We start from the raw sequence: 18112 nt of genomic DNA, 5'->3' as shown, positions 1-18112 counted from the left end.
CACAGCTATAGTGTCCAAGTGTATGAAACAAAGCTAACCCACCTGCAGAATTTCTATTTTCAGAGAGATTCAATAGTTTTGGATCAAACAAAGCTGAGACAGGAAAAAGAATCTTTACCCAAGCATATGTACCAATGAGACTATACATATATACAAATAAAATTGGGTTTGTTTCACACTGACACTGAGAAGAGCAGCACTATGTAATAGAACACTTGACATTTTTGCTCTGTGCACACAGAATTATCCAGACTTGTAAGAAGCATGAACATTTCAACAAAAAAGACTGACATATACTGCCAAAGTATTTAATGAAAAGCCTTTAGTTGACTCTTCAGAAAGATAAGGGGAACAAACAGCAGATTCAATGTCCTGTTGCCTTTACAATCTCAACCATACAATTTCACACATTAAAGAAGGGAGGGGTAGAATAGCAGCCATTTAAATTTCCAGTTCAATGTTACTCCTCACAGTAAACATTTCCCCCCTTCTTCAGTGAAGACTAAGCAAAGTTATGTAAAATCCTTGTGGACAGAGCAAGATCCTTCTTCCTCCACCTCCTTATGCCATCCTAACCCCCAGCTCTGTAAGAGCATTCCACACCTACGTTAAGACAATGTATTCTGCACGTACTTGTCATTTGTGTCATGCTGCATCTTAAAAATTAACAAACTTAATTACCATGTGATTATTAAATGCTAGTTACAAAGTCAAATAATCTAATTATTAAAAAAGTTTGTAAAAAGACAACCACCACATATAGTACACATGGTACAGCCCCAATTACTTACCTTGCACTCTTGGAAAACCCATTCTTGAGGTCCTTCTATACGTAGTTTTTGAATATATTGAAACATGTGCAAAATAATATCTTCAACATGCACTGAAAAGAAAAAACTAATTATTCACTCAGTTCTGCACAGAGAAGAAATTTAATGAACACAAATATGGTTTTATTTTTAATTACGCTGTGCTACATCAAGATCTTCAAGTATATCTGCATCCCACACACAAATTTAAACTAGCTTTTTTCAGACATGAATTTAAGGTAAGTATTTATGGCCCCAGCTAATTCCAAGAAGTGCACTGAACACGTCTTATTATGTGAAAATACTGATTTATGATACAATTTCACTTGGGTCTAAATAGCACACAAAGGTATTAACAGCTCTTCTTCATTAAATAAGTTTATTTAAAGTATTTAATTAACTAATTTAATATAACCTTAAATAAGTTGATTTCTTAGGTGAAGGTAGCAAACTTAGAGGAACTGAACACAGAAAAATAACAAGTTAATTAAAATAAACTGGCTTTCAAGCTATAATATCAATTAGTCTCTTCAGATACAAACACAAAGCCATCACATCAGCAATAATGTGGAATACAGACAAAGTGCTTCACTTACAAAGTCCTTCTTCTGTCAAGTCCACATTAATGATGAAAAACATGAAACCTCTAGCACCTTCCTTCTGGCCTCCAACAAGAGTATTCACCCACCCTATGTCATTAAAAAGAAACTATATTACATAAACAAATCTATACAATTTATGCAACTTTTTGCATGTTTCAGCAACATTAAAATCTATTTTGATTCATTTACATGTTTTCCTTTACTTCATTAATGCCTACAGCAACAGTGCAAGTTAAACATAACCCAAGTCAGCTCCATCTGACCTGAGTCTCACTCGCTCAGAGTGATATGACAAATTCAGGATCATTTGATTACTGGATAATTTACTTCTGTTTGGAACAGAATGATATAAAGTAAAATAGCAAAAGATACACCATTAGAATTTTCCAGACATTAAGGGACCTGACAGTAACCTCAAAGTTAGTGACAAAATAGAGATGAGATCATTATGCTGAAGTTCAAATAACTCTCTAAACAAGGCAACTCTCTAAAGGGGAGTCAAAGAAATAATAGCCTCATCAGCCTGAATGACTGTTACCTATTTATTCCTACCTGCTGCAGAAACAAAAATAAAGCACAAAATGACTTAGAGTTCAAATTAGTCAAATAGATAAAGGCTTTAACACATAGAGGTCTATTTTAAGTGAGACATAGTTAAACTTTAAAAAACTGTGTGATCAAATATTTTTCAATTCTCTGCCCATGAAGGACTTACCTTTGGCTTTAAGCTCTGACAGAAGACTCCCTGGGCCTTCATGCCCAATCAGGTGGCCAAGGTAATGGCCAGGGTTTGATTTATAGTATTTCTGAAGGTCTGGTATAGGAAATGTGACATAAAGATTTCTAATGTCCTTAATGGGTACCACTTTATAAAGTTGCTGAGGAGAGAAACAAGCAAGGAGACCCATAAACAAAGGGAAACTCATTTACTGTATTCATCTCAGGAGCATGTATCATGTTCCCTTCACACACACATATTACAAACACATCTCCCAAATCTCAAAAGTATCTAAAACTTCGGGCAACACTTCAGCCATCCATGATAAATACAAAGAAAATTCATTATCTCACAGTTGCTTACAACTGCAATCAAATGTGCAAGCTTTACTAGAAACTATACAAAACTATACTCAGCATGGAAAAGTGGGTGGAAAATCAATAAAGAAATATGGAATTTAACAGGGACATTGTTAAAAGAGTAGTGAAGTGCACAATGTATTACTGAAACATAAAAAATAACATTTAAAATACACATTTTGGATGGAAGACATATCTCTATACATACCCGGAGATGTTCCTCTTGGAAAGGATGTTCAGGAAACTCTGGTATAGGGACATTTTTATTCTCTACTTCTGAAAATAACTTCACCACTAAGCAAGTCAGCTCATCCAAGGATTCTAGAATAAAGAAACATCAGGAAAAACAAGCTTATTGTATAAGGATTCCAACAAACTTTTTTTTTAAATATTGTTTGGGAGAGTCATGAATCATACAGGAAAGTAGTTTTAATGGTGTTATGATTTTCAATTTCAGAAAGAAAACAAATATCCATATTTAAATTTTGAACTGTAACATGCTAGAAGCACCATGCTTATTAAAGGAAGGCTTTAACCATGAATAAAGTAAATCTTGTAACCGAAAACATACCTTTACATTTTAGAGATTAAACTAAGCTAGAACTGAAAGATGCATCAGATATTGAACACCTACAAAAATAAACATTCCACAGAAGTTTAAGGGACATAGAATTACACCTGCAAATTTTCTAGAGTGAAAGTAGCTTTGCCAAAACTTGTATTTTCTTTAGCCTCAGCTCATGTCCAGTACTTCAAGTACACTGTGAGTCAGGTCTGTCCTTAGCACCCAAACCTGTGACCTGCTCAAGCACTGCTAATTTTCCATCCCTTCTAATTTCAGCCTGTTACTCTAGTACTTTGCAAGAATGAGAGAAGACTTTTTGCAGAAAGAATATGATGATGTGCATTAACTCACCTAAACTGATCTAGACTATTTCTGTTGAAATGCTGCCTTCAAAATTGCCTTCTGCCTCAAGAAATGCATTTTGGAGCACTTCTCAAAGTGAGCTTAAGATTAAAAAAAAAATTCTTCTGATAATGTTTTAGTGAAAGACTTCCAGAGGTGGGTATTGGAAAAAACAAAACACCAACTGCTTGGACATCTCAACATATAATCTTAATCCTTGAAAGGTTTCTGAAAGCAGTTACCTTGTTGTTAAAACAATTCCAGCTAAACTGAGAAAGTAGAATCTTTCCTGCCCAATGCTCCTACACTACATTCCCAGAACTGTGCTGGGGAAAAAAAACTAACAAAACAATGTAAACCAAGTGGGTTCACTATATATTAAAATTTTGTGCACTGCATGTGGTTCAATTAAAAGTCACCAATTTTTATCCATATCAGCAAAATAAACATTCATTCAATCTTGCAGGGAGTTTTCTTTAGTAGCGTTTCCAATTGCCAATGTGATTCTTATGAAAAAGCTTCCATGTAAAATTCCTCAATAAACTTGCTATTGATTAGATAAAAAGCTCACTTTCCTCCATTTGTACTCACCATCTAAGCATTACTGTGAAAGACCATACAAATACTAGTCTGCCAGCAGATTTCCAAAAAGCAAAGTTTCCAACACACTGTTATTAAGCTTTTGGCAAACCTGTGCAAAATATCATCTCAGCTGTGGAAGGTTCTAAGCAGTTGGAACCTCCATTTCTTTTTTCAAGTATATATGGAAAGTCTTACTCAACCAGGAGAACAAACTCACCTCTTCCTAAGACACAAATAGCCATTAAATTTGATGAATAATAAGTAGAATGGAACTTCAGTAGCTCTTGCCTTACATCTATTCCTTCTTGGGTTGGTCTAGTTTCCAGAGTGAATTTGTTCCCTGTAACATGAAAATAATTAGCAACATGTGATGTTTAACAATATTTAATGTTATGAGCTTACAGATCAAAAAGAAAGATATAAATTAATCAGTCTTCTTTCCTTTGGATGGATATTATTTTAAAAAATAATCAACATGCATAATAAGAAAACTGGCTCAATATTGTTTTATGTTTTAAATATTTTGTCTATATTCCTCACTATATGCAGACAAATTAAATGGTGAAGGTCTAGACACTCTACTCTGTTTACTCCCACAGCATCAATACATAAGATAAAATAAAATAACATAGTTAAAGTTTCAGACAGTAACTGTGCTGTTACAGTACTGGAGGACATTAGGAAGCAACAGTCAGAAGACACCTTGCAGCTGTAGGAAAATGGACACTAGCCAGTGCAGAAGTGCCTGGAAAATTACTAGACACGGAGGGGAATGATGGAGAAGAGTCACCATCACAGGCATTAATTCAGGGAGATCAGTGAAGGATATCTGGGGGAAAATGCACACTCAAAATGGAGTAATTCCTGTACTCTGCTAGATCAACAACATCTCAGCTGATCAAAGGGAAACAATAAGGTTGCCAAATGCATCACAGTTGTCATCTCTTTGGGTAAATAAAAACCATCAAAGCTGAGCTCTACTTCTGCCAAGTCGTACCTACTGGAAAGCTATGTGCTGTCATTTCATTTCAGAATCAGAATCTAATCTAAGCAGACAGGAATATGACTATTACTGTTGAATTTCAACACATTTTGGGTATTCTCCCCAAGAAAACATTTCACTTGCGTGAGCTAGGCAACCTTAAACTGTACACAACAATTTCTGCAATTTCTACTTACGTCTTCTGTGTGCTATGTAAAAATCAAATAATGTCTTCAGTAGCAAGAGGTTACAGAATATACTTTGAACACCTGCCTACTAATGCACAGCTCCCAAAGCTTTATTTTAAAATTTACCTGTTTGGAGAATGGAGTTATGGTTTTATACAGAGCCTCTCTTTACTGGTCAACAGAGCAATACCTGCTCTTGTGGCAGGTGGGTACCAAACCCATAAACATGCTATCCATCAACAGATGTAAAGGCACATCTTCTCTTTTTAGAGACAGAGGAAGAAACTACTGCCTTAAAGCCCATTATCTGCTCTCCCATCCTCCTCCCATACCCAATACTTGAATCAATTATTCATAAAACAAACTGACCCGTCCACAAAACACATTTTTTTGCACACATAATACTCAATGATGAAACAGTGCAGTCCTGTTACTTCTAAGCTTTCAAAACTAAATTAATGTAGAAAATAATGCCTATCAAAAAAACCACCCAACATTTAAACTTCTACCAAAGCATCAAACATTTGCGGCTTTGTCCAGAACTATGATATCTTAACTTTAATGCTTTTTGAATTGAGGTTTAGCAGTGTTTATTTTAAATTGTTACTAAGCATTCTGAGCATAATTAAACCTGAACAAACAATAAAAAATACAGCTGTGGAATTGGGATTTGTCCAGGATCATTTTGTCTGTCAGTCTCCTACTGTTGTGTTCTATGTGTTCCTACTCAGTAATTTCCACAGTATCTTGCTGATCATTCTGATCTGACCTAGTCACTGTCATCTAGTCTAAAGGCAATATCAAATAACAAAAAGCATGTGGCCAACAATAATTTAAACACAATTTGTTCACATTGTTATACACAAAGACTTAACAGTACCAAATGACAATCAAATCCAGTAACTGGAAAACAGCACTCACTGCAGTAATTATCAGAATCATGAAGGTTGTACTCATTGCACTCAAAGTCTTGGATCACTCTTTTCCCTATGGTATTGTCTAGTTCTGTTTGGTCTATGATGTGAAAAATGCAATAGAGCACCATAATAAACGTATGGAGAGGAAAATAAGAGAATTGTTACAGTCAGTCTTTTGCAATTTTATATAAACAATAATGTTATGTATGTTACACAGAATGCCACTGGACATTTATATTTTAACAAACCTGTTCCAAATTTACTGAAGGGATGGTTGGGGTTTCCAGTAGCCTTCTCCAATTGAAACAACCTCCAGGCATCATTCATCAAATTCTTCTCATGCTCAGAATCAACAGCATTCACTTCCCTATCTTTGCAACTTTCATCAAACAGGGGGCACAGAAAAAACTGGGCAAATCTAAAGAGAAAAAAATTTAGTTCAAGTCAAGAGTACTGTACAGAAATTGTAACAGAAAAGTACAAAACTTGGTTCCTCCTGAAAACAGCTGAATACATTATTTTTTAATGCAGAACTTACGAATTCTTTAACAGTTTTGACACTGATTTGATATCCTTATTTCTCAATTTCTTTGTTTATAAATGCAGACAACATGTCCATCATATAAGGTAGTACAAGAATCAAGGGCCTTACATCACAATTGCCACGGTGAAAATTTCTCCTATTCGGAGATTTAGCTGCAAGAGGCTCTTAATTTCACCAAGCAAGTAAGTCTTGTCAGGCATCCAGGGAGAAGCCAAAGAGCAAACTCCACCTCACTGACCACACACCTTTCAATTTCTGTCCTCTCCCACAAAACACTGAGATTTCAGCAAGTTCCCTCTACTAAGAGCATCCTTAAATATTTCTAGACTTCACCCTTGTTTTGCTGTCAATAAGGATCCCATGGGAAGCACAGAATTTGATTGCACCATCCCAGTGTTTGCACAATGTGTAAATGCATGATCATACTCTGTGCCTTGCATTTCCAAAAATATTCAGTGTAAACACAACACTTAAACTTCATAAATTCTGTCTCGATGAAGAACTCTCTTAGATGAAAAAAATCTGAGCAAGACTTTCAAACTGAAAAATATCTGGTTATCAATTTTAAGAAAAGATGGTTTTTACCTTTTTTTAAAATATCATAATTATAGAACTATCAGAAAACCTTTACAGTAATAAATTCAAGTAGAACATCTATAACAAAAATTTAAACACTAAAAAATGTGTTTACCTGTCCAGTGCACCTTCTAGATGTTCATGTGACACATCAAAGTAATAGTTGGTATGTTCACCACTCGTGAAAGCATTTGAGCTCCCGGCATGCTCACTTAGAAATTGGCTGTACTCATTCTCTTTTGGATATTTCTTGGTTCCCAGGAACAACATATGCTCACAAAAATGACTAAGCCCAGCAATGTTGGGGGGATCAGACAAGGATCCTGCAAGAGGAAAAATTTCATGTAGTCATTAATAAAAAGTAATACTAAAACATTAAGTCTTTTAAAGTACTCTATATTACAGTATGTTGCTTCAGGAAATTATATAAATTCTGTGTCTGTAAGAAGACACCTGTGCAACTACAGTTAACTAAAATTAATCCTCAAAATATATTTTAAAATTTAGAATTAGTAACTGAACCAATTAGTGTCTCAAATTGCCTCTCCAGATCAGCTTGTACTTCCTTATACAGATGATTTTCAATTGAAGTCCATGACTCATAATCTGTAAAGACCTGGCAAATCACACTGTTCTGAAATCTATACCTTGACTTTCATAAATGCATTGTGTTAAGAGGCAGCAATTGCCAACCATAATTAAAGAGGTATCTATCCTGTGGTTTATAGGATGATTGATAACCTGTAATTGCCTGAACACAAGCAGCTATGGATGACCAGCTAGTAGGTGTGAAGGCAAACAGATTAAAAGACAACAATGATTTGGAAGAATGGAAACAAAGTTGGAGAGTGGCAGTCCCGCCTCAGAGTGTGCAGCAATGTGCAGTGGGACAGGAGAGATGAAGGCAACAGATCCATCTCCTCAGCACATAGGCAGGAACTGGATGCTGCAGTTGGCCATCACTGTCACAGGACCTAAACAAAACCACATTCAGGATGCTCTGAACAAGATAATGATCTGGAACAGGCATCCCTGCAACAAAAAAGGCCAGAAGTTTTTGAAGTCCCTCTATTACTTCTGCCCTAACACAAAGAGCAGCAAGAGCTCCCAACTACAGACATGGCAAGAGGGTGTTTAGGTTATGCACACACTGCATCTTACTTTCCAATCAACTGAAAAACTACACAAGCTTGAGATATACCTCAGATATAAGAAAAGGCTCCCATTATTCCAAAGAGTCAAAGCAATTGCCTTCCCCTTCTACTTCCCATATTTCTGTTTGCACACATAGGCACCACTGAAGTTAGGGAGTGCTCTCCAACTTCTCTAGCACTACAGCATTTTCTCACCTCTACACATCAACAACTTAGCATGAAAAAAAAAGTCTGACATGACAGATGGAGCTGTCTGAAATAATTGCACTTGCACCCACCCCTCTTCTGCTTACAAAAGATCTTTCATAACACGAAACTTAATGGTTAAAAAGCAGTCTTTCAACTGACTGAGCTACACTTGAGTAAACACAGAGTACAGTAAGAGCATTTAGCTCCAATAATTTTGAACTTGATGTGTCACAGAATAAACTATAAATTACAGTAAAAGGCTAGGCTCCCAACTGCATACCACTCCTGTCACTTTATTTGCATCAAGATACCAGAACTTGAAGCATTTTTATTAATTACATAATTAACACAATATTAATTGAATACCTATGTGGACATCAAGTGCTGCTGAGGACTTATCTGTGGTGGGGTCACTAATGAGAAGAGCTTTAATGCCATTTGCCAATTCCAGTCCACGATATTCTCGTTTATCCTCAGGTGATTTGATAATTTCATTTGTTATTCTCTTAATAGCTGGATTGTTCATTTTGTTGCTTGACTCCTTCTGAAACCTTAAAGAAAAAAAAAGAAATTTCTTATTATTTTCGCTTAAGCCTTGCTAATTTTTAAATATTATGTTAGACAATACAGGGCAATACAAACAGCTAAAAGTTCTATTACACACAAAATTCACCGAACTTGCCTGGAATTCAGACCCTGAAAGATATTGCTGCTAAAACAAAGAAGAAACCTTGAAGACCACGAAACACAATAAAGATACAGATCACTAACTGAATGCTTCAAGTATCCCATTAACTGCAACTGAAACAACCCGAACTTAATAAATGTCAACCCCTTATTCGATTATGATAAAAATTAAATCCAATGAAGCATATACCGCTATCTCAAGTACACTTTCCAACTTCAGGAAAGTATTTCATGTATCTGAATTGCTGATTGTATTACAAGTGTTGTAACTCTGATTGTCAAATAAACAAAATTTTACTAACAGACCACTGGATTTGTACACTCAAGCAAGAAACAGCAACACTTTTGCAATAGTGCCACAAAAATACAAACACTGCAGAACTGCCATAATAAACAGGAATAGATTGTCTCACTTATTTAAACTTCTACCATTAGTTTAACACATGCTACAAGATACCCTTCTTTAAAGACATAATTCTGAAATGCTAAGAATCTAAGTGTGACTGATTCAGAATCTGAATGCCTCCAAGCAAAAGCTATAAACAATATCAAGTAACTTTTTAAAATGCGCAGTTTCAATGCATTTTAGAAGGAAACATATAAACTAGTAAAACATCATTCTCTTACTATGAAAATAAAAAACAAAAGTGCAATCAAATGTAATCACTAAACAGTGGCTGAAATGCTGAATTTAAATTTAAATGTGTACACTCTCATTTAAACTGGTCATTTATCCACTAGTTTAACCCCCATGCTCAGACTAATCCTGCTTGGAATGTATATGGCCTTCTTGCACTGAAAAAATGTATATACCATTGAAATACAAAGATTATTCCAACTACCACAGAGTGCATCAACAGCACTGACACAAGCTATGCTAACAATTAAAAGATGCTCTGTGTTCAGAGTTTTAAGAAATACTTTACTAAAGCTACCGTGTAGAATTTAAGTGAGTGCAGATACTTCTCATATATGAAAATCAGTAACTAAACTGTTCCTAATTGTTTTTCACTTGCACACAGGTTGGATTGACAGATCTAAGTATGCAGGAGAACAAGGACATCCCTTAAGCTCCTGATTCCATGTCTGCTAATGAACACCTATACCTTGGTTTCCAACTAGAATATTCTAACTCAGTAAGATAGATGCCCGTCAGAAGACACGTATATACTATAAACTTCTCGAGTTGTGGGTTTTTTTAAATGTTATACAATGTCCTTATCATCTGATATATCTCCTTGTTATTTCCATACCACATCACTAAGTCACAGAACTTTACTGTTTGTTCAGATGACTCATCTTTCCAATGTGATTCATCAAATTACGCAGCTATGAAACCTTATGAGATTTCAACTGGTGTCTCGTGAAGCTGTACACCTCCACTTCATTTTATTATGATTCCCTACTTCTGCCTCCTTCATAGGCTACTTCCAGCTTGGTAGTGAAATTCCAGTACAGGAAAAAGCTACAATTTTCAAAAGGACGACATCAGTAATTAAGCCTTCAAACCAAGGACTGAAATTTGTACCTCCACCTTCACTGTTATTTCAGTGGGCATTGTGAATACAACATTCTCTAACTTCAAATGGGTTTGCATGATTACCTACGATTATTTTGCTGCAAAGTGAATCATAGTACCAGAAAACTCGAATAAAAGCAAGGGCTGATCAACTATGCAATGCTCCTGGAAGACAAATACGTCAAGAGGACAAGACCAACACCTTCCTGCTTACGTACTCTTCCTCCCGCTGATATGTTACTACAATACAAAAGTGAGAAGAAAAAATTTCACTTTAGAGAGAACTTTTATACCATTTTCTTAAGGAGTAAACTGCAAGATTCAATACTAAACATCCCCTCGTATGACTGTTTTCCTGTGCAGCTTTTAAGTAAGTGCAACTGTGTTATAAAATACCACATTCCATTCTTTCACACCAGAATCCTAAAACTCTATAAATCACTTTTTGACAATAGAACTACTTTTAACCAGTAGTTCTGGTTAAATCCTGTACTTATTGAGAAGTAGCTTTATTTCTAAGGCCATGTTCAGAAGCTGTCCTAAAGTCCATGTGCTACAGCTATTTGCTGTACTGTCATTACAGTGAGTACTGGATGCTGCTGGTCAGTAGCAAAACAACTCTTCCACAAAGGAGGTGCTATGTTTATTGCAGAGCTAACAGCCTAACAAAAACATTAAAAGAAATATTGCTTACTACTTTCACAAAGCAGAAGCAACAGAGAAAGATCTAATAAAGCCAAAATAGCAGGAATAACACAAACCATTACTGTGGCAGTGGAAATTCTTCCACTGGAAAGATTACAGAGGTAGAAAGAAAAAAACAACAGGGATGTCTTAGCTAAGAACAGTGTCCCTATTAAATGAATAGGAAATCTTCTTCTTCTTCATCAAAACTACTTCACTTGTACAAGGAAAGTATCAGTTAAAACCAACAGTGAATTTCAATTACAGCACTTCTACTGAAATTATATTCTATTCTTTGAGGTTCCATTTTTGTAATCATTTCCAGGCAGGCAGTCCCTTGGAAGCAGCAAGGCTCTCTGGGGACGCCAGGTTTCACCTGCAAACAGAGCATTACAGAGTGGGATTAAGTGATATATGATTCTGCTTCACTATTTTAATCTCTCAGAGTTATTTTAGCAAAATTACTTTAATTAAAAATTAGCCTGTGTAGTCAAATCTAAGTCCAATGTTTGAACAATTAAAGGACCATATTTGAAAACCAATTAACAGAAACTCCTGAGGGTTGCTTCAATGCAAGAATGTGACTAGCTAATAAAAATATGACCCCCAAGGCACAAACTCCAAAGTGCTTCTCAAGGTTTTTTTTGTCATGACAGTACACACATACTGAAGTCAAGTGCTAGTACACAGGTCTGCTCCAGATGACAGGCAAGTTACCATCTCAGCAGGTTTTGCTGCTTGCTTTCTATCAAGTGCCTTAAAATGCACGTTTGCTACAAGTTTCTATACAACTAATTGCTTACAATTTACCAGAGTGAAGTGAAACCTTAATTGAGTGAGAACCTCTGTTCTGTCCTGCAAGGAAGTTACCACTGGTAACATGTTCTCTGTGCTGTTTACTAATCCATCTTGGTTTACATGAAGACTTCTCCAGCTGCCAATGCGTGGAGGGAAAGAAGTGCTGTGTGTTTGGCAGGAGGCCTGGTGCTGCAGAACTACCAGCCAGAGTTTTCTCACCTCTTACAAGGATGACAGCACCAAACTGAGCACTCTGGAGGAGTCCAAGAACTTCTTCAGTCCCAAGCTCATGGCTCTGCAACAACCATGTAAATCTGCATTCTTGCACAGGTCTGCACCCCTCTTTTTTGTCTCTTGCACCTACTCCTGATCATGACAGCAGTAGAATTATTTTATCAGTAAAACAATCAAGAATCTACCTACTCTCTTAACATTTCCATTCACCTGTACGTTATAATAATTTTTTTTAGACTAAACTGTAGGCAGGAAAGTGAAATCAATTCAGGCTGAACATTACCAAAAGGGATTCTTCAGGAGACTATCCATACTCTTTCAGGTTACATGTTCATCGATCGTCCTTTTAGACACTTAGAGATTAAAACACCTCATGATTCAATATCCATAAAGCATCAGTCTTGTGTGAGTTTGCTTGCCATGAAGCTAGAGAATGTATGAGATCCCAACACATTCCTGATACTGATCTAAAGAATTGTGACTGCAAGCACAGGCAGACAGACTGCGTAAGAAGATGAAGTGCTCAAAATGCTAACATGTTTTATCACTTCTAAACTCATCAGGAATTCAGCATACTACTTCATACACAAAAGGTCCAACTACAAAGCCCCACAAAGATTTAATCAGTGTTCCCAAGCTATTAAGAACAACTAATCATGCCAAATCAGGCAAGTCTGAAGATGATGAATATTTATAAGGTTTTGTTACGTAGTTTATTTTGAAGAAATTCTAAAGTCTCGCTACAATTAAAGCATTTTCAGAACCTCAGTCTGCAGCTTTTTGCCAAGTCTGTAATTGACTCAGAAAATTCCCTCCTAATGATGGTGGCCAGGGCAGATGGCTGCCATGCTCTTGTTTCCAGAGTCCAGCTTCTACAACTTCTAGATCACAGCAGTAAAACTTGGTGTGCCACAGGCTGCACTGCCAACGTGACTGCAGAAACACTGGTGTGTAACACTGGTGTACAGGAATTACCAATAGCATTCATGAGCCCACACCACGTGTGACCTTGGCAAAAACAAGGGCCCTGGTAGTTTCACACGTGAGATCAGCCCCAGCTGAGTAACTGACCTGATAATTACAAGGATGTGCTGGCCAAACAAGATGGGATATACAATCAGACATCATAAAGCTAGTTTACTGCCCTAAATTTACAGTCCTGAACTTGACCACAGTTTCCAAAGCACTGGGTAAAAAAAAGTCAAACAAAAAGGCAGGACCATATACAATTTGATGCTTAGACAGAGCAATAAAGCATAACAAGGTTTTTTTAATCTCTTAATTACTTGAGCTTACTTTTCCTATGTCCTCAAAAACTGCCCCAAACAATTCATCCAAACCTCCAAAGTAAACAATCTCTAACCACATTCACAAGAAATAGAACAATTAATCTTTTCCTAACAATTCTTTGCTTCAATATTTTACAAAATTCCATAAGGGTTTTGAAGTGTTCAAATATTTGGAAGAGCTGTGGGACGAGGAGGGGTAAGTAAAATTATCTGGTTTTAATCTTTAGATACCATTAAAATATAGTATCATTAAATTTTCACAGATCTGGCATAGCAATCTGGCTTACATCAGTATTTTCAAATTGCATGTTAAGAACATGACTGACTAGTTTCAGACTAGTTTCTGCACTGTGACCAACTGCTTCAAAGTGTATTTTACAGATTTTCCTAAGAAATGTACTCATTAATTCAATTAATTGCTTTATCCACTGACTACTTGCAGACCAGGGGTTCTCATTCCCTCTTCCTCCCCGTGACATTTTTCTTCTGTCACCCTACAATTGCAGGGCTTGCTCCACAACTGCAGGACCGCACACACACAGCGGGAAATGTTCAACTGGATGCTGCAGGAGAGATCTCTGTGCTTTATTCTGTGTTCTGATGTGTATTTCATAGATTTTATGTGCAAGCAGCACATCAGATTGCCCAAAACTCTCTGTAAAGCCAACTCACTCAATGCTTTATGCTACCATCTGTCTTACACTCTCAAAAAGAAAAACTTGCGAGGTTTGTATTTTAAAAAAAAAACAAGATAAGATTAAAACTTCAGTTATACTGCATAACAAGAAGAAATTCACAGAAAGATGAGAGAAATGGCAAGAAAATCTGATCTAGCAACAAAAACAGAGAGAAATCAGAATTCTGAATCATTAAAAGCACTGTAATCCCACATTAAAAGCAACTGTTTATCTAACACTAGAGCTTTGACATGAGAAACAAACCCATAACAATGAGCAGTTTACAAGAGTCAGTGGTGTGTTTCAACAAATGAAGTCCTGGCTGTTCACCTATTTTGTAGTTTAGTTTTTACTATTTTGGACAATTCTGGTTCTACTGTTAAAATTTTAAATAAACTCTGAGCTCTACCACATTCTTTTTCATATCAATTGTTCAGGCAAGCTATAGTTCTTACTCATTCTAAAAACAAGATGCAGAAGGTAAGATTTTAATAGAAAGCTGCAGTGAAGCAACTTTCAAACAGGATCCATCATAAATCACCTTATTATATACATACAGTACTATGTGGTAAGAACATTTTAGCAACTTATGGGCATCATAAAAGGTGAAAGCAAAGATATCCCCTGACAGATCATGCATATGCAAATACATAACCAGACACAAAACTGATTAAAGCAATTTCTATAGATTTTTATTACGAACTTTTTGATTTCTACGCTGCTAGAAGACTGGACACCAAAGTTACTATAGAAGCATCAAATCCAACAGAATTAATATATTAAAAATATCAACCCCACATGCCATTTCTCAAGTGGTCTGACTGTATTTTTAGTAAATGACTTCTACAATAACCAGCAATGACCCTTATAGCTAGAAGCCTAATACCTTCCAGTACAGTGAAACAGAGGTAATGAACTTCTTGTCCCTTCCCTCTTTCTTCTGGATCTTACAGGGGAGGGGAGTGCTGCTGTATTCATGTGCAAAATAAATTACATACTTGACACTTCAATCAATTCCCAAAGGTGCCATTTCACCCAAGGGATTAGACCACAGCCTGACACTGACTGAAGACAAAAAACAGAGAGCGAGCAAAAAAAGCAGGCAAACACAGAAATAAGAATCCTTCTAGGGACCTCCCAAATAGAACAGATCATTTTAATGCTGTACATCAGAGGAAAAGGAGGTAAGTTGTAACTGAGAAATTATCTTGCTACTTGACATAAAGATGAAAGTTAAAAACATTACAAAAAGAAAAAGTTCAAGCATGAACAAAATACAGAGATGGAAACAGGGAACATGTAACTGAAGAAAAAGATTCTTCATTTTCACATCTCAAAAAAATTCTCGCATGAAAGAACTATGCCTGCTCTCATTTCATTATCATTTATGTAAATCCTAATTCACAATTAAAATTAAATGGATGATTAAATCACGGTTGTAGGCAGTATGAAAACATAACAGGCCTACTCATATACATAAAGTTAAGTCCAAATGCTGCATATATTCACATGCATAAAGAGGAGTAAGTAATCTAGCAAGACAAACTACAGCCTGAGAAAAGCGCTGGCTCCAAATGCACACTGTGGATTACCTGTACAATTCTGAAGCATAAATAGCGATAATGAACAGTAACAGGGCATCCGAATTTTGACACACGAGCACCGACAGTATGAGTCATCATAACTCACTTTTTTCCCCGGAAAGATGCTACTTTTGACGTCTCTAACTCGTGCCGTATTAAATATAGGTTTGGCTACTAAGGTAACAGATACAGTGTTAATTAAAGAAAGAAAACAACTTAGCCTTTGTCCCTGACCCTAGCTCCCTTCCCGGACAAACTTTGCCGAGTTGTTACGCAGTTTAAATTGCCCCTAAAATCGAGCTGTGCCAAGGCTCCCCCCGCTCCTCCCTTGGTCGGGCTCAGTCGCGCTCTCTCCACCGGAGCTGGGGACACTGCTAACACAAACACGCACAGTGCCACTGCCAGATAACTCGTCAGAAACTAAAAAGGCCGCTCCCATCAAGTTTGGGTAACTGAAAGCAGTCTCTTCTTAAAGATTTTAAACTTTTTTTTCCTTTTTATTTTTCATAATTATGCCTTAGGAAGATATAGCAAGTTGAGTAACGAGACAATTCACGGAGGTTTTTTGAGAGGGAAGGAGAACAAAGCAAGCCCCCGGGCAACGAAAGCCACACGGCTGATGACCAAGCCTGCTTTGTCAAAGGAGGTGCAGCTGCAAGCACCGGAGCGCGTCAGTCCGGGCTCTCCCGGGCAGCAGAGCAGGACACAAGGCAGGGCTCAGGCCTCCTGGGCACACCCGGCCCCGCCGCCCCCAGCTCGCCCACCGCCTGCCCGGAAAGCTCCGGCGCCAGCCGCGCTCCGCGGCCCGAGCCGCCCCGGCTCCCCGGGGCACGGCGGGCGCTCCCCGGGACTCACAAGGTGCCCCCGCCCGGCCGCGCCGCCGCCTCTTACACAACACCGCGGGGGCTCTCCGGCCTCACGGCCCCGGGGCACACGGCCCCGGGACCCGCGGCCCTGCCCCGGCCCCGCCGCACTCGCACCCTACCCGAGAGAGCTCCGCCGCCAGCCCGGAGGGAACAAGCGCGAGGCCGGGGCGGCCCAGGGGCGCGTCCAGCCCGGCAGAGCCCGGCTCAGCACAGGGAACAGCCGCTGCCGCATATCCCTGGCGGCCCCGCCGCCAGCACCGGCCTTTCCCCGCCGCCGCCCGGCCCGGCTCCGCTCGCCTCAACACGCGCCGCTCCCCGGCGCCATGTTCTCCGCCCGCCTCCCCCCGCCGCCCGGCCAATCCCTCCCGGCGCCCGCGGGGTCCCGTCCGCCCTCCGCGCCCGGGCCTGGCGGGACCCGTACCTGGGGGTGCCGGGAGCTGCCGCCTGTGCCGCCGGGAGGGCCGGGGCTGCGGCTGGGGAGGGGGCCGGGGGCCTCTGGGAGGAGGCGGAGGCGGTGGAGGGGGTGGGTGGCTGGGCGGGGAGCCGGGGCGACACTCGCCGCGGCGGGGGGGCCGCGCCCGGCGGAGGCGGACGGGGCTGCGGCGCGAAGGGCGGCCCCGGGCTGCACCCGGCGAGGGACCGCGGCGCGGCCCGCCCGCTTCCTGGTGGCCGCGCTCCGCGTCCCTGGCGGCGTCTGCCAAGACAAAAGGTAATTAGACGCCTCGTAATTTGAGCACAGTGGGTGCAGTGCCGCCCTCAGAGGCAGAGATTTCGGGTGTCAAAATCCTTCGTCCCCCAGGGTGAGGTCGCCCTCCGGCTCCTCTCCCTCTTTCGGGAGCTCCCCTTGGAGCTCGCTGGCCGCCGCTCACCTGCCGTGGAGCTCTGCGGCCCCGCCGCGCCGGACACACGACTCGCCTCGCAGGATGGGTTTACGAGGTGTAAATACTGGAGAAGGATGCACTTCTGTTATAAAACCGTAGATTTGGGGTTCTAGGGCGACTTTTTTTCTCTTGGTAGATTTCCTTATGAGAAAGTCGTGTGTGTGGCTGGTTGCTTTAATTCCTTTCTAGGAAAATTAAAAAAAAAAATCCAAACCAAACAAACACACACAAAAAAAAAACCAACAAAAAAAAGACACCACAAAACCAACCAACAAACAAGTCTCCTCCACCACCCCCCCCCCCAAAAAAAAAAAAAACCACCAAAACAACTCACTGGTTGAAGTTCTGGTAATAGCTTTCTTCATAT

At 39.2% G+C, this 18112-nt stretch overlaps 1 protein-coding gene and 1 long non-coding RNA gene across 7 annotated transcripts in view; one reads left to right on the top strand and one right to left on the bottom strand.

Annotated features, from left to right (window-relative positions):
• Positions 1 to 10391, top strand: part of LOC135306630 (uncharacterized) — a 52798-nt gene extending 42407 nt beyond the window's left edge. For both annotated transcript variants that reach the window (XR_010367430.1, XR_010367429.1), the window contains one exon: positions 10237 to 10391. This is a non-coding gene — a long non-coding RNA (uncharacterized LOC135306630). The remainder of the gene's footprint in view (positions 1 to 10236) is intronic.
• Positions 1 to 17831, bottom strand: part of IDE (insulin degrading enzyme) — a 53831-nt gene extending 36000 nt beyond the window's left edge. The window contains exons 1-9 of one of the 5 annotated variants that reach the window (XM_064430903.1): positions 17734 to 17831; positions 8894 to 9078; positions 7300 to 7507; positions 6313 to 6482; positions 4195 to 4317; positions 2697 to 2809; positions 2127 to 2289; positions 1406 to 1498; positions 792 to 883 (exon numbers count right to left, since the gene is read on the bottom strand). In XM_064430903.1, coding sequence (XP_064286973.1) covers positions 792 to 883; positions 1406 to 1498; positions 2127 to 2289; positions 2697 to 2809; positions 4195 to 4317; positions 6313 to 6482; positions 7300 to 7507; positions 8894 to 9053 — 1122 coding nt within the window. In that variant the 5' untranslated portion in view covers positions 9054 to 9078; positions 17734 to 17831. Of the gene's footprint in view, positions 1 to 791; positions 884 to 1405; positions 1499 to 2126; positions 2290 to 2696; positions 2810 to 4194; positions 4318 to 6312; positions 6483 to 7299; positions 7508 to 8893; positions 9079 to 10817; positions 10957 to 16983; positions 17210 to 17285; positions 17560 to 17733 lie in introns of those variants that run through there. The other 4 variants (XM_064430902.1, XM_064430904.1, XM_064430900.1 and 1 more) reach the window with 4 other exon arrangements.
• Between the last annotated feature and the right edge of the window lie 281 nt (positions 17832 to 18112).

This window comes from Passer domesticus, chromosome 8, assembly GCF_036417665.1.
Source record: "Passer domesticus isolate bPasDom1 chromosome 8, bPasDom1.hap1, whole genome shotgun sequence".
Taxonomy (NCBI): Eukaryota; Metazoa; Chordata; class Aves; order Passeriformes; family Passeridae; genus Passer; species Passer domesticus.
The sequence above is the reverse complement of the archived record's forward strand: the minus strand, read 5'-3'. Positions and strand labels throughout refer to the sequence as shown.